This window comes from Lampetra planeri, chromosome 10, assembly GCF_965212315.1.
Source record: "Lampetra planeri chromosome 10, kcLamPlan1.2.h2, whole genome shotgun sequence".
Lineage (NCBI taxonomy): Eukaryota > Metazoa > Chordata > Hyperoartia > Petromyzontiformes > Petromyzontidae > Lampetra > Lampetra planeri.
Window position 1 is genome coordinate 4,955,736 of NC_136116.1, and position 26,353 is coordinate 4,982,088.

The following is a 26,353-nucleotide window of genomic DNA, read 5'->3' on the forward strand; positions in this document are numbered from 1 at the left end:
GCGCGTATACAGTACACATGCTATACAATAATCATCAACCATCATTATTACTGAAGTAATTTCAATATCCTATAGACTTACGATGCAACAATCCATCTCGCACCTATATACGAGCGGCAGTGTAGCGGTTAGCACGCTGCACTACGAACCCGGCGACATGAGTTTGATTCCCATTCGCGGCCAACACCAGTGACGATTAATGATCTAATGCAGTCCTGGGCCTCCCCATATGTAACTTAGCCTCAAATAATTACCTGGTACGATGCCACTTGGGAGACAAAGGCTGCCCGGGCGTGGTGTTGGCCTTCAACCTGCTTGTGTGCCGTGCCGGCCTTTGTAGGTGCTTAGGAATAGCACGTGTTCTAACAGTCTATTATAGGCTATAAGGGGGGATTTTTGTTCTATAGAAATAGGATAATGAATGATTAATACTGTAATATTATTTACACTAATATGCAGTGCTGTGACATGTGGACAGCTTGCACTTTACAATAAGTGCTATGGGTGGAATTATTCAACCCCTGGCAATTCAATGAATTCTTGCGATTCAGGGTCAGGGTTCCAATTCAAGAAATCAATATTTGTGTTTTATCATTGTGCTGACTGGTAGTGCTTCTGGTCTCTGCAACTATGATGCTGACCTATTACAAACAAAGTACACAAATCTTAAAGCATTGGTCCTTACATATTTTATTTGATGCATGTATCATTGTGAGCTTAAGAATCAATATCAATAGATTAATTGATGCATTGTTCCACGGAAAAATATGTAACACATGAAATAAACACTCAAGAGAAAATATTAGGTGTTTATACAGTATACAGTATTCCCTCGTTATTCACGAACTTGCTATCCGCTATTTTTGGCTGTCCACAAATCGCATTTGGAATTCTACACGACTGCATGAAAGAGAGAGAGAGAGAAAGAAAGTGATGAGAGAGAATGTGATGCCAGAAAATGATAAGAAAATGTGATGAGATGAAATGATGAGAGAGAAAGTGATGAGATTGATTATTTACGTATTTCTTTAAGGTGATTCATTAAAAAGATACATTTTCGTAGGCCAATATCGTTATCCGCAAAATGTGCAATTCACTAGCATCTCCAGAACGTATCACTTGCCAATAGCGAGGGGATACTGTTTAATAAATTTCAGTCTTGGCTGTATACCACTGTAAGTGTTTCCATATGTTGAATAATTATTTAAGTGTATCTACTTCTATATTGACATGTTTCCAGCAAAGGCTAGTTCTAAAACAGAGCTTGCATCGATGGCGTTTGCACAGACTCTCAAGTAGGTCACTCAGGAAGCGGTCAACTGCGTCTAATTACGCTTGCTAAATTAAGCGATACAGAACTGTCTAAAATAACATTACTCGGTGATCTGCTGCTGGTTAGGATTCTGCTCGACGGTGGAATGCATGGTGCTAATGGCACAGACTAAAAACAAACTTGTCTTTTGAGCCATAAATGAAAGCCTTATGTTTTGGTATTGTCTTTTTGTGTTTGATTGTGTGCCCTTTTCTATTTGTGAATAGCAGATGTTTGTTGTTTTGTGTTTTAGGTGCGCTTTTAAAACATGCATCTATAAATGTTAATTGGCAATGATGCAAAAGCATACGAATTTCAGTTATGCGTGTGCATTTGGGCATTCTAATAATATAAATGTACATTCTTACTGTTGTTTTATGGTGTTGGTTTACAAAAAACCCAAACCATTACATATTTATTCAATTACAAAATATTTATTTTCTATTTTATTATCATGCCATCCGCCATGTTCATCTGAATTATAATTAAATAGCAGCTCAAAGCCCATTTGCAGTCTCACTGTGGAATCTGCTCTAAAATAAAATGGATCAATAAAGCTGTGTGCTTTTCAGACACCAGATTATATGGAATCAAGGATAATGTACACCAGTCCATAATCACTCTCCAATCTAATGCGCAATTCCGGGCTGTAATACGTTCATATAATGGTGGACTTCAAGTCAAGGCACCAAATCTATTAGATTTTTTTCTTTTCCATTGTTTATTATTATTATGTGGACTGTTGGGGGCTTAAATAAATCAACCCATAATCCAGTCTGCTGGGATTCAGCCTTTGGACCAGAAAATGCCGTGCATTGCACATTTTTATCGGCTAAATTCAGCTGCCTTAATTAACCAAAGGGCAAATTAAGAGGGGCTTTATCGGATTATAAATATGATCCTCCATTGCTGTTAAGGTTATAGAATGTGCTCATTGCTGGGCACATTACACAATTGACAAATAATTGAGGACTGTAAAAAAAAACATTTGAATATTATTAATATTTTCTACTAAACATATGAATATCCTGATTATAAAATAATTCTTTAATATAAAAAAATGCAAGTGAAAAGTGTCCAATATGTTATGCTGATGTCACTTTACTGCAGCAAAATTTAACTATGAATAAAGATAAAAAATATATATAATTTACCCAAACAATTTAAGCTCCTTAAAACATTGAAAAGAGCACTTGGAATACATTTTTTATATTACGGTTGTTCCCCGAACTTATAACTGCTGCATTGTATTTGAATGTGCATTAACTAAATTGGCTTTTGCCTGCAAACCGTCCCACAGCACTCATTATAAGTGGAGGTGCTCGCCTAAGTTAGGAGAATTACAAATGAGAAATAAAATATAACTTGAATATCCAAAATATGAATTTCTAAAGCAGGAACTGTGCTAATGTTTGGGCCATTATGATACTGCTTCATATGTTGGCAGTACATTTGCTGTTAAACGAGCAGAATTTTCAGCAAACAGTTATCATCCAATAAAATATTTACTGGCAGTAAAGGAACTATGCCATGACAATGAGGTCTGGTGGTTAGCGATAAATAAGGTACTGACAAGGTGTTAATAATGGCAAATAGCCATCTAACGTGTGTACTGTTTACTCTTGCATTGAATTTTGTTGTGTCGTTTTTAATTTGCTTTAACGATTGAAATGGAACCACTCGACAGACTCTGACCCAAGCGTCCATTGCGCGTGGGAGGAATGGTTCACTTTTAAAATAAGTTTCAGGAAAATTTTTTTTTGCTGTCCAGAATCTTGAAACAAAAACTTGAAAAATAACGCTCTAAAAAAGGTCAATCCATATAATTTGCAGATACTTTCAAAGCCATTTTGAACCACGGACAATGTTGTCTATAGCCAGCGTGTGTCTAAAGCGGATGCGATTGATGCATATTGAGTAAATCCCCAAAGTCAATTGTGACATAAAATGCCAAAAGGCATTACTTTTATTGTGCGAATTTATTTATCCGGCAAGCTACAATCCCACATGACCTTTGTTTTGCTTTGGCCGCATGATGCCAAAACAAAACTGTGAGCAAAAAGGTCCCTTTGGTAAACAAAATAAAGTGCATTAATCATTATCGTCCAGATGCAGCCCACTGAGCGTATTGATCAGCATCATTAACAAAACCATCGTGGGAAATAAATCAGGAGTTTGGTAATTCAGCACAACCGCATTGCGTGCTTGCTAATCGTAATCCGAATGCGCGGCCATGTCGCCCGCCCCATTTTCGCATGCATCGTCCATATATTGAGTTGCTCCTTTGCTAATTAATGATATATCATGTTGCTTGTTACGCAGCGTGATTCCGTGAATTGATCATGTTTGCGTTTTTCTACTTTTCACTGCGTGTGAGAAGTGACTGAATGAAGGGCTGCTCCAAGGAAACCTGATGCATACGTTTCTGCACTTATTGAAGACGTATGGATCGTAGGCTTGTAAACATTTTACTCACGCTGCGCATCTCTATTTACATTGGTCTTCTTGTGCCTGACTACAGCACACACAAAAGCCTGGCTCAAAACGCTTTGTTATCTGCTCTCTCATAAATACGAGTGAAGGTCAGGCATGCTTTTATTTATTTAACATCAATTTAAAAAAACGCCATTGAACAGATGCATGAACACAGTTGCACCAATATATTATAATCAGTATTTCTTTTGTTTGCTTTGTTCCAATTGAGAACAAACATATTGGGCTCAGTGGAAGGGGGTTGTATCCAATGGCATGCATGCATGAATGATCAACAGGGCTTTTCAAAACCAATCACAATGTAACAGAGAGATGTGACATTTGTTCATAGGCAAATACAAAAAAAACCAAAAAAAAACCTCATGAACCTAGACGATCAAGTTCAAGCTATCACACTGGCAAATATGCAACGAGACCCGTGCTATATGCAAGCTCTAAGCACTGATCAGTGAGCCACGGTCATTTACACAATGTCCAGAATTTGCGTTTGTATGTTACACGCAGGCACCAATACCAAGAGTGTGAAACCCACTTTGTCTTACGCAAGAGGCATTTTGTCCGAAATGCCACTGCCGGACTTGCCACACCTACCGGTGCACATGACCACATCACTATAATTATTATTTGGTTCTTTCGGTTAAGTCACGTCTAAAGATAAAATAATAAATTAAATTAAATAATAGAATACGACGTTTCGATTGCAACACAAGCAATCATCATCAGGTATAATGAAATAGCGACATAATATCTAACCAGAAAACTATAGACAGACATATTAGCAGACAGATATCACAAGATACATACATAGCGAGAGCAACACAGGTGACAGAGAGGGGTGATCGTCTCTGTGGGGTGGCCTTAAATAGACAGAGGGGGGGCGGAGGCAGAGAGAGGGAGGGGGGTTAGAAAAAATTAGCATATCAATGAGTGGTCCAAAATAAAACGTGGTGCTGCGAGTACGATGGCACAGCAAGCAAGCCTGGAAATCAGGAGAAAGACACACTAAAATTAAATAACCTAGTAAAATATCGAAATGTAATGTAATACAACACAGAGGGTCGGTCAACACACAATTAACGCATAGCCTGGTTGATTACGTATTTCAAAGATTGCTAAGTTAGAATTTAAGTGTGAACATTCTAAAGAGGACACAGGCAGATAAAACAAGTCGCCAGAGAGAGAGAAAAAAGATAAGCTTAAAACTTCCCCGTAGAAGTGGTTCAATCTTAATTTTAGAACTTTCGTGACTGCAGGAATTATTATTTGGTTCTTTCGGTTAAGTCACGTCTAAAGATAAAATAATAAATTAAATTAAATAATAGAATACAGTATGTCTTTAGAATGTTCACACTTAAATTCTAACTTAGCAATCTTTGAAATACGTAATCAACCAGGCTATGCGTTAATTGTGTGTTGACCGACCCTCTGTGTTGTATTACATTACATTTCGATATTTTACTAGGTTATTTAATTTTAGTGTGTCTTTCTCCTGATTTTCAGGCTTGCTTGCTGTGCCATCGTACTCGCAGCACCACGTTTTCTTTTGGACCACTCATTGATATGCTAATTTTTTCTAACCCCCCTCCCTCTCTCTGCCTCCGCCCCCCCTCTGTCTATTTAAGGCCACCCCACAGAGACGATCACCCCTCTCTGTCACCTGTGTTGCTCTCGCTATGTATGTATCTTGTGATATCTGTATGCTAATATGTCTGTCTATAGTTTTCTGGTTAGATATTATGTCGCTATTTCATTATACCTGATGATGATTGCTTGTGTTGCAATCGAAACGTCGTATTCTATTATTTAATTTAATTTATTATTTTATCTTTAGACGTGACTTAACCGAAAGAACCAAATAATAATTCCTGCAGTCACGAAAGTTCTAAAATTAAGATCACTATAATTCTCCAATCCCTCCGAATTTAATCCCAGATCAATTTCAAAATCGTCCTCACTGTTTTTCAAGATTCTCCAGTGACTCAGCACCCCCATCCCACTCTGTTCCCTTCCGTGCACGATCTACTTCAAGTAGCCAGGGGTTTATGTTGAAGCCCCTTGCCAATCATCGCTCTTTCTCCTTTGCTACTCTCATTGTCTGGAACGCACCCCATTCATCTATGCCAGGGGTCGGCAACCTACGGCTCCGGAGCCGCATGCGGCTCTTTACGGGCTGCTTCTTGACGATATGTACGTATGTACAGTATGTACTCAGATGCATTGCGGCTCTTGAAATACTGAATTTTGTACAGAATTGGAAAGAAATGGCTCTTCTTGTTATTTTGGTTGCCGACCCCTGATCTATGCTATGACTCCCTGCTCTTGTTCAAATCAATGCTCAAGACCTTAACCTTCTTTGCCTACGACTAAATGGTTCTTTCTCTGTATAAAATAAGACAACAGATATGCCCCATTCCCCAGGATCCATGTCCCACTGTTTTGTAAAACAACTATTGACATGTGGTTGCATGTACATGCTATATAAATCCCATTTGTATTGTATAGTATTGCATTTAGATGCTCTATAATTACATATTGCATTATATTTGTGTTAATTATACGAGTAAAAATGTATTACTGGCGAGGTTATCCTTTCCACATCTTGTGAAAAGTAACTAAAATGTTCTGCACTCTCCGTCAGCCACACGATGATCTCCCTACTACCGAAATTAACTGCTGCCCACCAATTGCCCACACAAGTGTGTATTCTGGCCAGTGTTTATGTTGCACTGTTGGCCTTAGTAATGAGCATTCCTTTAGGTGTTATTTAATACCAAGCCCAGCGTCTACTTCATTTAATCATCGTAGCTTCTTCTGGACAGTGCTTGCAGGTGGAATTAATGGCACAGTATGTCATTTGGAAGGTTTAATTGCAAATAGAATTAAGTTTGTGCCTTAGGAAGAAAGTTTACAATGATTTTCAATGTATTATGTTGATATCCTTCAGAGAAAAGTGAAAAAGCAAAAACTAATCTGGAAGCTCTGTGCGTACTATTTGGAGAGAATGTGCTGCGCTACACTTATTGGCATTCAATTTTCAGAATGTTATTCTATTATATTAACGAAACGTACTTTTAATTGTTTACGTAAAATCTAATGGCAACAGGTTGATGGATATGTGCTCCAAATGGCTAGAGTAGTTTGCTTGAAGTGGTTGCTCACATTTATAGCAAGAAATGATCATACGTCAGAAACATTGAGCCTCTTGACCAAACGCACCTGCTCTGATCGCATCATATCTCAGATGCTTGTACATGGCTGAGCCACGATGAGCTTTGTATTGGCCACCACCTTGCAAAACGTGGGTGTTGTAGGCTAATTCCATTGTTTTCCACCATGGGTAAAACAGCTTACAGGCAGAATGTTTCTAACCCGTGTAAAAAAATAACAATATTAATCGATGTTATTACTATGCTCCCACTTTTATGCTCTCTATCTTCAACTAACCTGCACTTACCAGGTTGACTAACCAATACGTCTCGGGTGATGTGGAGATGCCTGCGTACGGTAGTAGTCTGCCGTAGATGCAGAGACAACGTAGTGGCCTGCTCCCAGTCATACTCGAGGGCGGTTATTCACTGTAATCTATCTCATGTGGGGGAATAACGGGCATGCGAATTTTCACACTTCACCGTTGTTGTGCCAATGCACTGGCTCTCACGGAGGCCACCTGTAGCTTTGGCATACAAGGTTTGTGCGCTGAAAGCTCGGGCGGAGGCGTACAGAGGTTCGTTGTTCACGGTGTTGAGTACCCAGTCTCTGTGAGTATTGAATCCCACACCGCATCTACAGCAGAGCTTAACAGGGAGAGGTGGTAAATAGCGTCCTAAACATAAACAGGTCAGTTGCTGCCGCTGTCTCAGAGGAGTTCTTCCACATGTGAACACACAAACGGCTCCTGCTGAATACTCACCTTGCATTTTCCATCTGAACGCACAGCCCCCTTTGTCAATTCACTGCTGGATGAAGGCCTCCCCATGCCGTGAAGGTCTTGGGGGATTGTTTGAAAATATCTCACCACGCTGGTCAGTACAGGTTGGTTGAAGGGGCCAGCCCAGAGTTTGTTCAGATATTACATGCCCTGATGTTACCCGTGGTTGGGAATTGAACTCAGGTTACCCGGTTTCTAGGGCGGTGTGCTAACTACTGCGCCACTACTCCACCCCCACACTCTAAAGAGCCGTGCGCACATTTGTTAAACCTTCGACCTTTGCTAAAACTTAGAGATAATTTGCAAGTCACATTATGCAGCGAATACCAGCACATCTCATATTTTACAAAATGTCTACAATGCTAAGTTAATACAACATTTTGTAAAAAAAAGTTGAATACGTAAAAAATAGACCTAAAGGAGCTTCATATTGTTAAAACACAACTAAGTTATATCGGCAAAAATTGGTAGAAAATCATATTTCTGTGGCAGGAATGTCTTTGCTCTAGAGTAGAGAAACAGAACATGAATAATACAACATTAAGGACCATACCATCTCCCATTGGCTGATGTAAAAGGTCACGATCCTTTCCCTCCATGTCCCCGTATCTGCTGCCAACACTGAGCACAATGGGCAACTGAGCAAACACGCACGTGGCCTTTGAGGCACAATGCTTTTACCAGCTCCTGTCATTCCCTTGCCTGATGATGCAAGATAAAGGTCTGTTCCTTAAGCCATGACTCATGCACGCAGAGTGCATAAACCAATGCTCTGGGTTTTCTTTTACCACTTTGTTCTTGCCAGTGGCTTTATTTGGCCTTACCGTGGATTCCCTTTGGCTCCTCTCTGTTCTGTTGTATTTGCTTTGAGGAGCTGACCATGGTGCTGGCTGGCCATAGAGCATGTAAACAGCGCTGTGATTTATCGCCTTTTTAGGCAAAGTGTTGACATAGGTAGCTACATTGAGCAGATGGTTTGCATGTTTTTCCAGGAAAAAAAAACTCAACACAAATTTTTTTGTCGTGTTTTACATTTTGCCTGTTCACATTTTCATTTGGTAAGCTAAGATGTTGAAATATTTGTGGTTGGGGAAAAAACTTTTATTCTCAATTCAAATGAGGACCTGCATGGTCTACTGCCTCTGATGCTAAAGGTCAGAAGCACCAGAGGAGCAAGTGCTACTCTGCATTATTTTAGCCCAGACACTGCCTTCGCTTCAATCGAGTTAAATACTGTGCTTTAATTTCGTTTCATTCACCAACCAGTTTGTAGACTCTCTAGTCACGCCATCTTCAGCATGAGTCTTGGGGCCAGCAGCCCAATAAGTTCATGGTCAACGTAGTCCTGTCGTCTGCAGCATGATACCACACGACCACCCAATCTTCTTCCATCATTTCCTTGTGTTGTTGCTCTTGAAATCAGGACATATTGACACCTAATGGTACCTACTCTCACATGTGCCTGTTTATCCGAACATAATTTTACGTTACCACCTCTGTATCATCCTCATCTTTGAATGTAATCACTCATTGGTTAGATTCTATGCAGGCCCTCCGATAATATGTTGTGGGAATGTTATTGAGAAACGATTCTCAACTCTATGAAGTAGGAGCAATCCTGTGAGGGCGTGACATATTTCCAACAACTCCCAAAATAAAGAGAACTCGAGAGATAAACGACCTGAGGATGTAACAAATCAAGGCATGCTAAATGCAGTCACAGTAGAAAAGGTTAAGTAAGAATACCAGTTGAGGTGTAGAAGAGATTAGGAAAGGAAAGGGCTTTTACACTGACTAGCAGAGGTCGCAATCGGGTACCCGATACCCGTACCCTACCCGATACCCGGCTACCCGTACCCGGCCGGGTATGGGTATGGGTACCCGTTTGCGACCCTGGTGCGGCCGGGTACGAGTACGGGTAGGCCGTGAGTCACTGGTGAGTAACCGTTTGTCACTCATTTCCCAACGTCTTGTCTCTTCTCACAATTCAAGTTCCTAAAATCAACCCACCCGCGCCTGCAACATGGCTTCATCCCAGAGGTCGCAATCGGGTACCCGATACCCGTACCCTACCCGATATCCGGCTACCCGTACCCGACCCGGCCGGGTCCAGCCGGGTATGGGTACAGGTAGCCATTTGCGACCCTGGTGCGGCCGGGTACGGGTACGGGTAAGGAATCAAAACCCGTTTGCGACCTCTGCTGACTAGTCTCTTCACAGGATTATTCACCCTGATTATTTCTGTTCAAGGGCAAATGGGCCGTGCAAAAAAATGAAGCTAAAAAGGTGTCATGCCGTATCTTGAAGCTGTGGGAAAAGATGATCAAAAGAAGATTAAGGGCAGCAGTAGAGAGTAGCGAGAACCAGTTTGGCTTCATGCCAGGCGGGTCGAGAATGGATGTCATTCTCCCGCTTAGAATGCTAATGATCAAATATGCATAAAAGAGATACATGTCTTCGCATGGTCTTTATAGACCTAGAAAATGCATATGATAAAGGTCCGCATGAAGAAAGTGGTTTCTGAAAAGGAGAGTCCTTGACACCTACGTGCCACCAGCCAAAGCCTGGTATGACAATTCAAGGACTTCTGTGGAAGCACAGAAAACGTCACCCTGGGAGTAGGAGTGTATCAGGTCTCAGCACGAAGTGTCTTCCTTCTTCATACTTGTCCTAGGGTCCCTTGTTTTTTGACTGTTGTCTGCTGATGACATTGTACAATGTAAGAAAATCAGTGAAAAAGTACTTGGAGACCTAAGAAGATGGATAAACATGGTATGTATAAGTAGAACAAAGACAGAGTATATGAGAACTAGGTTCAGACAGAAAAAACAAGATGAGCAAGAAGTGTGGTGAAGTTGGGTGATATCCATCTCCCAATTGCCAATTTTGTTCAAGTGTCTAGGGAATGAGTGGAAAAAGAGAAGCAGGAAGGCAAACCCCAAATGAGTGGGGAATATGCCGTAAGGGGGTTATGGGCCCAGTGGAACCCATGTATCAAGTCCCTGAGCCACCTGCTAACAGTGTTGCTGACGCCCAGAGCCATTGCAGCCAAGGAGCCCAGGAGCCCCAAGTTTCTAAAATTCCCACGTGGATGTCACTTTCTGCGAAAGGCAGGACCGCCCATGATCTTGATTATAAAACATTCTCAAGGGTGTGGCATACCAATTGCTCAATTAACCCACAGGTCCCGGGTATAGGAAAACCACCTACTCTACCACGCCTTGCCTCGCCAAAAATAGAGGCATCAATAAATAATAATGCACTTATGAAGGTATAGAAAGTTAATTGAATGATGTAGGAATGTGAGTGGGGTTTTCATTTTACAAACTAAAACACCATACCAATATAATTTGGTCATAGATTACTGTGCAACATACAACAATGTGTGCATTGTTATTGCAGTTTGAATTGCATATATAACCAGTGATATTCGTGCAGCAGAACAACGTACATTTAAATACGTGAAACGTAATTTTAATTAATAAAACATTTTGTAAAATTCACATCGTTTTTATACAGTGCAGGCATCTTGAAATATGTGCTTAGACTTTACAGGCCATTAACAAGGCCTGTTTGGTCATGATGACTGTTTGACCATACTTCAACCTGATGGTTAATACTGGTAGGAACCACCTGCTTCCACCAGCCCACAGGGGATTATTATGTCCGTCCGTCCGTCGTGCATCCAAAAATGGGAGGGGTCGGGCTGGGTGGAGAGGGTGGGGAGGGTGGGGTATGGGTGGGGGTGGGAGGGGTGGGGCTGGGTGGGGAGGGGCTGGCCACCCCGTGGTGCCCTTATACAACTCAACGTTTAACCTACTCACGCCGGCTTGTGCCCGCCCTCACAGTCGGGCATATTTGCGGAATACACCACGCCGCCGTTGACCCTGGCCATTGACCGAGCAACCCAACGTTCCTACCAGCTCCCTCCGCAGGAGGAATGTGTTGCGTGTTATTGAAGAGGGAGGCCCAGGAATGCTTCACATATCAATTGCCACTGATGCTAGCCATGGTCAGGCATTGGACTCTGGTGACTGGGTTCAAAGCACAGTGCACTAATCACTGATCCACTGCATATATGGTCATTCGTGTATACTGTAGATATAATAGTCATGGTATAAAAACAAATAGTTGATAGTATCTCATCATGGCACAGTCATGAAGATGTGTGGGGAGTTAACTATTAAATAGACAAGTTAGGCCATCAGCCTATAGATTTTCTGAATCTAGATCAATGCTTTGCATCAGCATTTATTTATGTAGAAATATTTAGGACATCAGCAGTCAGCTTTAATCATTATAATATTTTTTACATTCACGTCTGTGTCCGTGTAAAGGTGGTAATGAGCAAAATGGTTAAACTTCAGTCACTAAATAAATAAATTGATTATCGGTGAGAAACGCAGACAGCTTTAACATAGTTCACCAGGCACATACGCCGTCCATATTTGCCCTCGCGTTGTAAGCCAATTAAACCTCAAAATGCTGAGAAATAAATAGGTCACGCACGCTTTGATGGGATAAAGAAAAAAAGTAATTAACAGTCTCCTATTGGGAATTCTCATTCAAGTGTCCTAATCACCTTTGGTTGTCCAGGTGGTAATGCGCTGCTCAAGCTCGTTAACTCGCTCGTTAATGGTTTCCCTGCCACGGTATCTCTCTTGCACCCAGCTGACCATACGTCGAACAAAACCTGTACTCAGTTTCATCATCGTAGAAAAAAAGAGAGTTTTTATCGGCTTTACAAAGCAGAACTCTCAAGTATCACACATTTAGGGTGAGAATTCTCGCTTTTGGCACGAGGATCATGCTTCTACGGGCTTTCTCACACCATCACGGCGTCTCGCACAAATATCACGCCTTTCCAGGGAAGGTGAATTGATACATTATCCATAAAAAAAACCTTTCCGTTTATCTATGTGACTGCGTAAAGATTGGTTGAAAGTGCCCACCCCACAAAGAACGTGACAGTATTCCTTTTGCCTCTCCTCTATCTGCATTGTTCTGCCGGCGACTGATAAAGTGTATCTCGCGCTTTTACCGGATAATCCCACGGTCCTCTGATGAGGACCTTAGCGTAATGAGTATGCATTGCCCATTTCCATATTTAACAGCTCTCTCAAAATGTTATATTACTGTGGTGATTTCAAAACAATGTTTAGACTGTAAATATGGTACCACATTGGCATCTGTTTCTTTAACCAATTAATTATTTTAAAATGTTAATTATTGAATGGTATAGAACGACTCCTCTGATACGTGCCAATCAACAGGGAACCGTATTTGTGGGGGACCAATATCCGCGGAGATATCTGCGAATTAACTTATCGGCGGAGGAAAAACTTGCAGTTAATTGTGGATAATATGATGAACATGCCACGCTACTCCATTTATCCGTGAAAAAAAATTCTGGTAATATGTTTATGATGTAAGATGAGGGGTATCCGACACCCACGGATGGACTCGTGGCAAGAGGATTCATTTTCTGCACAACTCCAAAAAGCTATGAATTTTGGGTAAAATTTTAGACAACTGCAAAAAATAGAAAGGATGGGGTCATGGGTAAGGGCGAACCACACAGCTTCTGCGGATAATAGGAGTCGTGGATAGGGCTGCAGATAATAATAGTTGTCCTGTATTATGTTTACCAGAAAAGCCTTGCCGAGTTTTTAAACTCTCTTTCAGGAGGTCCCTGCATTGGGTTGTTTGGCTATTTCCAACTATGGCTTTTTTGCTTCATGTATAAGCAGACTGGAGCACGTCAATTTGAGGGGTGACACTCAACACTTCCATCTCTTGGCCACAGGAGATTCGCTCCAACAACATCTGGGAGACCTTGGTAGTCATCTATCTAAGTACTAACCAGGCTCAAACCTATTTAGCTTCCAAACTTTGAAAGGCACGATGATCTTGTCTGACAGATCAGCTGTTTCAATACAAAGTTATTAACTCCCTCAGATTTAGATATCCTGTCTATGCGTTTTCTTTTTTATTCTGAACAAGCATTGTATGTGTACACAGTATTTACACAATAATTTAGCATGCGTACTTTTATAGCAAATATGTGTTTTCTGTAATTTTTATTTAATGTGCTTGTCCTATCACACATAATTAGGCTAAAGCCAAATATATTACAAAGTCAATAATGACAGTCAATGCCATTCTAATTCATTTCCCAACAGCACTGCACCATGCAGTAAGGACGGACATTCAGCCCATGTGATCTAACATTTAGTTTAATAACTTTATTTGCTCATTTATTATTTCTAATGAGTGCCCGTGGGAGAGTAACAGACCTCTTTTTTCAGCACTGATAACATCGTTTTACAAGATACATTGTTGAAAATAAAATTACTAAAATAAATAAAATCGTAGGCTGTCAAACAACTTCAACACTATGACTAAAAATGTTGGCCTTGTCATGTCAAAGGGAACGGATTAAATTGGCACTCCCTAGGGGTAAAACATTTGTTTCAAAGTCAGCACTGCAGATAGTTTTCCACAAGAAAGATCGGTACGGTATTCACATTGCTCACAAGACTATAAAATGCCAGTTTGTTGGTAGATGACACCGGAGTCATAATTTTAACAAAATCGGCAACACAAAAATGATGACACAATTAGAAAAGTTTATATCAACAAACATGAAAGTTGTGGTCGTGTGCAGGTTTTAAATCTGCATAGGGCTGTTCCAATATCGTGCTGTGCAAACGGTAGCTTTTGCTGACTTTATGCTGAATCGAGCATTGTTTAGTGTTGACGGAAATGTGCTCATTAAAGTTTGGTAATTATATAAAAGTTGGTCTTTTAGAAAAAAAAACCTCCTAAATAAATAACTTCCAAGTAGAGAACATCCTTGAGTTCATGTTGTCCCTGAGGCAAATTAAAACTGAGAGGAAAAATGTGAAATTTTGAAGATGTAAAAAAAGCACTGCTTGCTGTGTCTGATCCAATTTACTGCCCACAGCCTGTAATAAATCAAAGGACCGACTTTAACGATGTTTGTGTGTGTTTGCGGGTGCGTCTTGTACATTTGCTCGTAGTAATGCTCTGTCGAGTTGTACCTGGTCCAATTTTACTCTGTTAGCAGCCAATGTTGTGGTTGCAACATCAAAAATCTCAAGTCTTTTTTACAAGCCACGAGGCACTTTTATGATATTCATTATAAAAAAAAATTCAGAGGTTGCGTAGACCATTAAAAAGGCATTCTTTTCAGTGGAAATTGATGCAGTGGTTCACATTCTCTCACAAACCAAGGCCTAAATAGAAAATAATTATATATGATAATATATATAAGGAAAATGTACAAACACACGAATATAACGTGAAGAAGTGTCAACATGCCAATTAAAAGGGGAGTCAGTTAAGGTGGCTAATGTGATTTAGCCATGCTTATTCACAACGACATGAGAATATTATTGTACGAAAAAAGTGGATTGGAGAAACAAAGGCATAACATGTTGGTGGTGACAACAATAACTATCTCAGATTTTCTGGAATTTTATTCAGTCATACAAGCTCTCACAAACCGAAGCCGAAATGCTCTAAAATATTTTGAAATAATAACAATTATTTACACAAATAGAACAACTACACTGAGATTACATGAAGACAGTACCAACATACGAGTTAGACAGAGAGGGTGGCACAAGGAGACACACTTTCGCTAAAGTTATTCACAGCAACGTAGAGAAGATGTTTTTGAAGATTGGTTTGGTGTAAAAGAAGGGATAAAAATGTATGGAGAAAACATGAGCTATTTCAGATTGGCTAAAAACGAAACATTCTGTGTAACTTCCAGTGGAAATGAGCTATGGGAAATATGAGCAGAACCCAATAAACTAGGCTTCAAAGTTGTGCCCCTAGGACTCCTAAGCCTTAAATGTGTAAGTTTGGAACAAAAAAAAAGCAAAGTAAAAGTTACGTACAATGAGGTTGATAAACAATTGAACTTATTTGTTGGAGGGATAGAACTGAAAAACATGGCAGTAAACGCACATGCACACATGTAGTACAGCTATTGAACGTGGACTGGGCTCTAGATTTTGAAATAAAGAGTGAGATGACAAACAGGTTGAAGTGCTTTAAAAAATGAATTTAATAATACAAATTTACATATCAATGCGGCTATAAAATAATATGTTGAGTGAGTGCAATACCTCTGCCGTTGCCGATCATTGTTTTAACGCTGTGGGCTCACACGAAATTGATTTTTCCAAGATGGAGGTACTCTGCAAATCTACCGGCTACCTTCAGAGATTTGTTCATGAAGCTATCCAGATATAAAAACACAGACACAACTTCAACCGAGAGGATGGGCGCAACCTTAGAAATCATTGGAAGGACGTTATTAACCAGGTATAGTCTTAACTGACTGTGATGTTTCCATCCTACCTACCTGTGTCAGCTGTTATTTTCGACTCTCTGTGTCTCTCTCTTTATGCCTCTCTCTTAGATCTCTCATGCACACATGTCCTTTGCATTGCACTCTCATGCCTTTGGATTGCACTCTCATGCTCACAGGCCCTTTGGATTGCACCCGTTGGGTTGCACTCCCTCGTCGAGAAGACTGCTCTCCTCCTATCTTACAGTTACATGCTAATTTCTCACATTAACATCACTAGCCCTGGCCACTTCTTTCTGACCCTTGGGCTACACCCATTTCAAATCTTTTACAACAGTCTGCCTCAATAGCAGACCATGATTTCCCACCTGATGACGGATGCTTGTGTTGTACCCGAAACGTCGTGATCGATATTACCTGTTGTTACACGAATATCAGAAATATGGACAAAGAAAATGGAATAATCTGAAAAGTGCACAAGATACTGTAAGCATGGAGCAATGCATCATTGTAATTGCACAAATCTCTCTCTATGCTGAAATTCTATGCGTGCAATTCCAGAAAGACGACCACATTCATAAAATAACTTACGAAAATTAGAGACATTGTATTGTGATTTAAGTAAAGTAAGCGGGCTTGGGTAGGACACGTCGCTCAAAGAGAGGATGGCTGGTGGTTAACGACGAATTGACAGCCAAAAGAGGAAACACACCTCAGAGGACATCCACCGAGGAGATGGAGTGACGAGATCAGTTCATGTGCAGGTGCTAGATGGATTGTTAAATCGTAACAACCGTGGGAGACGGTGATGGCTTGGGTAGGCCTTCATCCAAAAGTGGTTAGATTATAGTGAATGATAATCATAATTAAAAGGTCATAATGAAAGCCCTTTCAGGCATTATCCTGGTGGACAACTTGTTATCTACCACTGAATCGATAGTAATTACTTTAAACAAATATTAATTGTATTTAGGCGGTGTAAGAAAAATATTTAATTATTTTCTTTTCTTTCTACGTGACTTTACCGAAAGAACCAAAGAGTAATTCCTGCAGTCACGAAAGCTTAAAATCAAGTTTGCAGTATGATTATTTACATTCACGTGAGAAATCGTGACTCAAAAAAGATGTCACGGAGAAAACACGTGCAAAAAAAGATTATTGCAGGTAATAACAAATTACAGTAAACAAAACATACTCTTTGGTTATTTTGGTAAAGTCACGTAGGTATAAAATAAAATAAATCACGACGTTTTGATCGCAACACAAGCGGTCGTCCTCAGGCGGAAAAAATATAATTCAGCAGTGGAACTGCTGAACCGTTCAGACCCGTTCACCAGTTCTACTGCTGGATTATATTTTTATTTTTTCCACCTGAGGACGACCACTTGTGTTGCGATCGAAACGTTGTGATTTATTTTATTTTCTACCTACGTGAATTTACCGAAAGAACCAAAGAGTATGGATTCCTGCAGTCACGAAAGCTTCAAATCAAAAGAAAAAATAATTTCACATAGGCAATTAACATCGACAAAGAAATCCACAAAAGCAGCGCATATATATTCACAATGCAAAGGGTTGACCCTAAAGTGTGTGTGTTGCTGAATTTTAAATTGTGCTGCTTCATAGATCATGAAATATATTTCACTCCGTTGTTCCAGGCAACAACAAAAAACTGTCCGACCAAGGGATGATTATAAATAAAAAATCAAGGATTTTCTTTCTTGTGTTGCAAGGATACTGCAGTGGCACAGTAGTGCTCACACATTCCCTCTTTCATTACCTTTACAGACAGCCTGTCACTCATGTCTCCATCAAGCCATCATCGTGTGTGCTTGCTCTCTCTTTGTTTTATCCCGGTTCGATCTTTCTTTTTTGCTTCTTCCACCCTCACTGGTTGTCACCGGCGGAGGTCAATCGATGGGTGTGGTGGTGTAACCACTCACCTGGTGAGGCCGGGGGGGGGCATGGTAAGGTAGGAGCCCAATGAAATTTCATAGCGACCGAAAAAAGAAAGCCAGGTAGCAAATGATGAACAACATACTGTGATGATTCTACTTACAGAGACCTAAGAATACAACGCTTATTGCTTTCGTAGTTTCACAGTGTGATGATCACCGGCAGTCAGAGGCAGGTACTTCTTAAAATTTGTTAGACATTTGCCCCACTAATGATGTATTATATATTTAAATATTATGATATAATATTAATCATGGTCGGTGTGGATTATTAATGAGTGGTCCCAGAATTAGTCGCACTCGCCACTCACCACTCATTTATCCATGGCCTGGAATCAAATTCGGATCACCAGGTTCAGGTTCCAAAGTAGTAACTACTGTACTGCAAAACCACTCCACCTATATATGTAATTCATTATTCCATAACTTCTATCAATAACCAACTTTAATCGAAGTGCTTTTTGCTATGCATGGTTTTGAGTAACAGCAAAAAAGCGTATTATTTTTGCTTGCAGAAGTCTTGGAGATTAAAGTTGTTTAGTATTTTGATTCATGAACAATGATTGGTTGTGGGGAAGCTTTAAAAAAACATATTGACAAGCTACCACAGAAAATGTATTCTACTATGAGACTGCTACATCGCTGCAGACTTTTCGATGTGTGGCAGAGCAGTGGCGCAGTGATCCATGCACTGTGCTATGAACCCAGCAAACCGAGTTGAATTCCCAGCTATGGCTATCATCGGCAGCAGCTGATATCTGAAACTGGTCCTGGCTGCACCCTTCACCAATCTGGACAGAACGTCAGAGTGAACTATGGTCAAAGCAAACCAAATTACAGACAATGTGCAAGGAGGACTTTATCCAGCAGTGGATGGGCAGATGGCTGCACATTATTAATCACGAACGTGCAGTTCTCTAGGCTCACTGTTTAGGTCATAACCATGAATCTGGGTCATAAAGATTGGTGACTCAGTCATGTAACTGGAAGGCAAATAAAAATGGTTGACATAAATGTTCTTTTTGAATAATTATCATGCTCAAACTTTAGTGGTATGATAGAATGGTGATAGTGAAATTTCAGTCTCTGTGAGCACAGTTCACTGGTCAGCCTTTGTTCTGGAAAATTTTTGAGGGCATCCATATTATTTGTAAGCGAGTGAGTTGGGATCTTGCCTGTGTCGAATCTATGAAACACATATCCGTGATGTAATTAAAACTTCTGGGAGGGTATATTATAATGGTAGAAATAGCTAATGTGGTCCAGATGATCTAGCGGATTGTATTGAATGAAAAGAAAAAGTTTGCTGAGAAAAGCAAGGCCACTCTCAAGAATGTCAATCCCCATAGCTGGTTCCCAACCCAATGATAATTATTTAACGATTGACACTTCAGGCTATGCTCGAAAACTCACTCTCAGGCCATATGGAAACATCCATTTCTCATTAAATCAAAATACAACATTGCGTATTACAAAAAAATAACAATACAGCCAATACAAATCATACAGGTGTCAAACATTAAAATTTTAAGAAATTACACTTTTCATTATTGTTAATTTACCCATATTGATCCACATCTGCATACTCAATGCAGTTAATTTGACTACTATGTCACACAAACACAGCAGAATACATGGGAGTGCCAAACTGCAACAGACGTGATAGAAATTCAATTTTGGGTATCCATGAAAACAGCAGAGACACCACTGCACTGCTGAGGACAAATTGACTTGTTCCCAAATGTGTTAAATATGATTAAAAGGCTAGAGGGTGATGAGAAAATAGAAATGTTGCCCTGCTATTAAAATAATGGTTTGTGTCACGACCAGCCATGTGAAAATAGTATCGGTGTTTGTGCTCATCAACATTAGTGGTGGACATTTAATTAAGAAGAATTACACAGTACATATTATGAGCACAAGAGACTGTCTACTGGATAATTTATTTAGATCAACTCTAACATCCTTCGTTGTTGACTTGTTCCCAAATAGCTTTTGGCTCGTCCAAGGACGGGTGTATTGCAGTAAATCTGAAACGTGCAAGTGAAAATCAGACTGCGGCGTGATATTCATTGGATCAATGCGTGTGGAATTTGTAAGGCCACGGTGACACAGACTTATTTAATTTTAAGGTTATAATCCCTTGTTCATCATGACGTCCTTTTTACTTCAATGTCTCAACAGCGCTACGGAGATCACGTGACGTGGGGTTCTGCCTTTGTAGTGAGGGTTGTAAGTTGACGCCGATGAGGGGGGAGGAGGCGCCTCGCCCCCCCCCCATGTGGAGTGACGTCACCCGCTAATTATTATTAATGGCGGGGGGGGGTGTCCATTTGGAGGACCTCACCTGTGCATGAATATTAATGAGGGGGGCTGCTCGATTTGGAGTGACGTCAACGGCTCATGATTATTAATGAGGGGGGCTGGTCGATGTGGAGTGACGTCACGTGCGTGACTCGCAGACATTCTTGGCTCATTATAGTAGTAAATAAACACGCTTATAAATGAATTACATAAAAGTGACTCATGGTTATCCTCATCGCATTAAACTTCCATCCTTTCCTATGAGCAATGAGATGGTTGTTTTAAATGCATTATTGAATACATTATTTTGTAATACATTATTTCCATTGACCAGGTGCAAACAGGGCTCAAGCTCGCCATACGCAAGCTTGAGCCCTTAATAAACGAGACATATTCTTGGTTCTTTCGGTAAAGTCACGTAGAAGGGAAATCATAAAATAATAAAAATAAAACATACAATTCTCACGACGTTTCGATTGCAACACAAGTTTTTCACACCTGATGACGATTGCTTGTTTTTCACACCTGATGATGATTGCTTGTGTTGCAATCGAAACGTCGTGAGAATTTTATTGTTTTATTTTTCTTATTTTCTTATTTCCCTTCTACGTGACTTTACCGAAAGAACCAAGAATATGAATCCCTGCAGTCACGAAAGATTTACATCGAAATTTAATCGAGAGACATTTTGCAAATCGTGCTGAATCCTCAGTGCCGCTGTGCTGTGTGTGTTGACGCTCCCCAGGTGTTTCCAGGCAATGAGAACTCTGACGAAGTGGTTCGCCACGAGCTCCAGCACCCGATCGTCGCACGCTACCTTCGCTTTGTTCCCCTGGACTGGAACGCTTCCCGCTGGGTGGGCCTGCGCGTGGAGGTCTATGGCTGTGCCTACAGTGGGTTACGCTCAGTCTCTTCATGACGCTCTCTTTTTCAATTTTGTTTTGGTCCATTTGCCGCCGCCGCGGTGTAATGGTTGGCACACTCGACTTGCAATTCAGAGGTTGCCCGGTTTGATCTCCCGGAGTGGTAATTGAATCTCTCTCTCCCCCACAGCGCCACTGCTTTTGTCCACCCAGCAATATAATGGGTAACACCACAGTCGGATGGTCGTTAGGTTACGTGTGGTGGGGTAAAATGTGGGTGGAAGAGGAGGTTAAATACCCTCCAGGGGGGAATCTTAGAACTCCCTGAAGTGGAGATTCTTCCACCACCCATAAGCAACAAATCACTGGGCAGCACCGCTACTGTACCTCTATTTAGCTGTCTCTCTCTCTCACGCCGCTATGTTCGCATTGGCATTTAAACTACAGTCAATGCCAACAATATCATGGGATTTCAGTTATTATTTTTCTGCAGGGCAGGGAGAGTAGGGATGCGAGGCCAGGTATGGGGTGGTAAATGGCAGATGGAGTAGTGGTTGGGAGCTACAAGCGGCAGGTGGAGGTGGGGCGCAGCGGTGGGAATGGTTTTTGTAATGCAAAAAATCACACTCACAGGCTTCAGTTGCACAAAAAAAATTCGAACAGGGCTGTTTCAACAAACGTGCCTCGCAAAATTACGTCAAATTTTCCAAGCTAAATCAGTTCCTATTGATTTATATCAGTTTGATCGTGAGTCTTGTCCGTGCAATTGTTTTCTGCGCCCAGGGCAGCCCAACGAGCCAATAAGGATGAGAAGCTTCTTAATTGGATCAGTGATCCTCACCGGAGGCCTCAGGGACCACTGTCATCTCCCTCATTTACATATATGCCAGTGCACAGACATAAGCAGTGCACCCACCTTGTTTACACATAAAGGGACGCCTGTTTTGCATATGAATAAAGCAGATTGGAAGTCACGGAATTGTGGGCTGTTAGCGTCTGAAACTAGGACTGAAACCCATTACCTCGTGTGATTGCAATGTCTCCTTTTTAGGGCTTACCTGCCAGAGGGATAAATTTGTTTCCTACTTTATGTAGGCTTTGCTCAACACTGTATCTGAATAATTATTGCAAACTAAAATCACGCAAGGGGCACGCATATTTCAGATTATATTGCCTGAATGTAGTTGCTGCACTTCAGGTGCTATTAAGGTGCTGTTGAATTGATTATGAGTTTATTGATGTTCTGTGTTAATATAATAGTTAATCATTACTGTTGGAGTACGATGATGATTTTTTTACATTTACAGATGCAGGGATCTCGGCCAAAGTGTTCTTGAAATGTGTCTCTGCTCGGCACACTGTCTTCCCGTTCCATGATTGTTTAGAGTCTAATAACTGTCTTCAAAACCTGCTGAGATATTCTAAAATGATGGGCCAAGTCTCTAAGTGCTCCACTATTGCCTATTTTCTCTCGAGTAAGTTCCTGTGAATTACAGCTTCCCGGAGAAATGCAGAACAGTGGCATAGTGTCTCATTGTAATGTGAACATTTTTCTCGAGAGTGCAAGGCACAGCACCAGAAGCCCATTGCTGCAAATGTGTACACTCGCCACTTTCTGCAGCTACACTGCTGAGGGGAGAAACTATTTTTTAAGTATTGAAATCCTTTTAAAGGTAATTGTACAAAACTGCAACACAAATCAACTGTTTAATTTTTATTGCGCCCTATTTATGAATACAATCGCTGTAATATATTGCAACATCAGCTTTGATTTTGTATATTACGAATAAGACGTACATAAAACTGTTATGTTGACATGTCATTATTTTTCTGCTCCAGTTGGTAGTCATAACTGAGCAGGCTTGTCACCACTTATAATCATGTTGTCATTTACATACTTGTATCTGTTTTGCAATATTTAGCCTAATGTACTCTTATTGTATTGCATTACTTCATTTTCATCAGGCTGTTTGAAGAGCGGTAATGTTGGATAAAGCAATGTAGGTTACCACGTCATTCTGAAAATGACACGTTAAGTAGAGGTTGTGTAAACTGGTAATCCATTTCAAATACAATAGACAAATTGCCTTACAAAATAAACTAACTCTTAAGCTGAAATAACCAAATAATTACATTATATTATGGGTCACTTCCCTGATTTCCCCTACACCTCTACGAGTATATAATTACTTCCAATATCTCCATCAAAATATAATCGCATTCATGGCCATAGCACATTTAAATTTAACAGTGAGTTTTATTGCACGCACAAGTTATTTTAGAGTGTCTTCATTCAATTGCATTTATATGCTCTATAAATCCAAATTGCCATTTAAGCAAATTATTATTGTAACCAACATATCACATTTAGAAGGAAAACATATATTCTGATATTCAGTGTGCAGTATAACATCATTTTAAAAATTTTCAAATGTATGCTGAATCTCAAAAAAGTTAAAATTTAAATATACTAAGTGAAAACTAGACATATCTGCCCATTAACACAAAATACTGGCCCACTGATAAATCATTGAACATTTCCGACTGGGTTAGAGGTTATGGTTTAAGGGCTTCATGCACGATAGCGCATTTGCTGTTTAATGGTGGCACAGGCTATTCATGAAAGGCCACACTCTGGCGCATTCCTGCCCCGATATCGACGTGCAATCATTGTGCAAAGTGCGTGTCAGGATTTTTCCGAGTGCCATTATTTTGAATTACGGTACCGGCGAGACCGACACTTTTGGTCGCGTCAATCGTGAGGAAGTGGCCTTGACGCCTCTGCCGGTATTGCCACACCACCGACCACCGTGCCCAGAGTCGGAGGCCGTGTTCTTCGACGGGCGGAGCCTACTGGCGTACCGCTTCGAGCAAAAAACGCGGCGGACGCGCAAGGACGTGGTGTCGCTGCGGTTCCGCTCTGCGCTCGGCGAGGGTGTGCTGCTGCACGGGGAGGGCCAGCGGGGAGACACCCTCACCCTGGAGCTCCAACGTGGATGTCTGCACCTGCTCATCAGCCTTGGTGGAGTCTCCGATCCTAATCGCCTAGCCCCCCCCCCGATTCGTTCCCAACCCCATCCACACCAAATCAGGATGGCCTAAGGCTGAGGCTTCCTCGAAATTGGCACCATTACTAATCGGATGGACTCATTTGAAACTTGTAGGGTCGATGTGGATTAATGCTTGTTGTTGCTTGTTCCTGGTCACTTGGCACTTTGGGTCTTTGAGCCTATGCTGAGCAACTGTTAGTTTTTTTAAATATGTTAGACGCGTAGAATCCTCAGTTCTTGATGTTGAACAGTGCTCTAATGCATTCAGAAGTCATAGAATTATTGTTTTTTGTTCAGTTTATTACAAAAAAATAAGAACTGAAATTGAAAGTCTCACTCAAGCAATAGTCCACCAAGGTGCCCCTCACAACATTTTAATTGAAGAGCCCCAAGATATATTTTGGAGTTGCCTTAGTTAAACTGCTACCCTTACCTCCCCCTTCACACCGTCTGCATTTATTGCATTCAAGATGATGTGAGGAGTCAGGAAAGCTTAAAATAATCCTCAATAACACCTACAGACTCGCACTCTCTCATAATTTTACATATCTGAGAACAATATTCCTGATACTGAAGGGGACACCCACATCAACTTGTTAGCACCTCCAAAGAATTCCCTGTTCACCTGCCAATTATATGTGATGGAGGAGGAAGTAATGGATAAGGTGAAGACTGGTGCCGGGAGGTCTAAGATGATGGCCTCTGTAGTGTGCAGCGAATTGTTTCGTATTCTTTCACTTGCACATGCCTTAAAACAAATCATCACCATAACTTTTTTCTGGCTGAATTTGTGCCATCAAATTCTTACCTTCCCCATTACCTGACCCTACTATCCACTACGTGCCCTCTAATCCATCAAACAAGGCCTCCTGTCAAAGCCTCCCTCAACGAGGGGTCACTGTTTTCTGATGCTGCTCTTAAGTTCTGAAGCTGTATTTCAAGTAGAGGCTTGAGACTTCTCGCCCGCCATCAGAAAGGTTGAGGACCCGCTTTTAGATATCAGTCCATACACACTGAGAACTATTGAGTGCTGAGCCACAGATAATCATAAATAGCAATCTCCTGTTCGTTCTTCCGTGGCGATGGCATCGGTCGTGGTGTGAAACAGGTCAGGAGCCGACGGGACCTGCTGGTGGGGGTGGCCCTGGCGAGGTGGTGCATACTTCTGCAAGCGCTGGCAGCCTGCTCGACGACCAGCATTGGCACGACGTGATGCTTGTCCGCAGCGGTCGCCATGGCAACCTGACGGTGGACCGCCACACACAGCGCTTCCACGTGAAGGGAGATGATGATTCTCTCGACCTCGACTACCAGGTGCGTTGGCCTTTCGCGAAAATGCGGATGTCTCTGAGAACCGACCCGATGGATTATTCACACATTTGTCAATAATATTCTGATTAATGCCTAACAAAGGGTAAATTAGAAGCTGCATATTGATGATAAATGTGTGTTCTTCAATTGCTGATTTTTCTTTAAACGGATACTTAAAAAACACATTGAACCTGGATGCTGTATAGAGGCTGTGACTGAATTGGTCATGGAATGATTTGTTGTTCTTAATTGAGAGGATTATATATATACATTTTTTTATGTTTTTATTGAAGATTATATATCATTTAATTTGTATGTTATTAACGCCGTCTTCTAAGATTGATACAGTCATTGTAGATACATTGCAAGGGAAGGAAATGAGCCGTAACTTAATAATAAGCTACACCTGAGGCAGCCACATAAGCACGTCTCCTTTACTGATAGGAATTTGCCCGATTCTTGTTGTAAAGTGAACCACTGCACACTGACTCCGAGTCTAAGTGAAATGCCTGTGGCTTATATGGAGTTAAAGGCTGGTAATTTTAGAAACACAGGAAAAAAAGTATATTCAACATAGGATGAAGGGCTTTTGCAAGCAAAGTAAAATCAAAAGTTTGTGTTTGCTGATGTCAAATACTTCATTTGGTTGTATGTTTGGCAGACTATAATTTTTTAGCATTGCATGCTTTTTTTAATGAGTATTCGGGTCTCATTTAAAGTTATGGGTATTGAAGCATTAACATTTTTGTGTGCATGGTGTATTTGTATTTTTTTTTATATTTGCTTCAGAAAG

At 40.8% G+C, this 26,353-nt stretch overlaps 1 protein-coding gene across 1 annotated transcript in view; it reads left to right on the forward strand.

Annotated features, from left to right (window-relative positions):
* LOC144721129 (contactin-associated protein-like 2) overlaps positions 1-26,353 on the forward strand; it is a 39,434-nt gene that overhangs the window by 12,799 nt on the left and 282 nt on the right. The window contains exons 4-6 of the mRNA XM_078598525.1: positions 21,082-21,229; positions 24,018-24,221; positions 25,358-25,563. Coding sequence (XP_078454651.1) covers positions 21,082-21,229; positions 24,018-24,221; positions 25,358-25,563 — 558 coding nt within the window. The remainder of the gene's footprint in view (positions 1-21,081; positions 21,230-24,017; positions 24,222-25,357; positions 25,564-26,353) is intronic.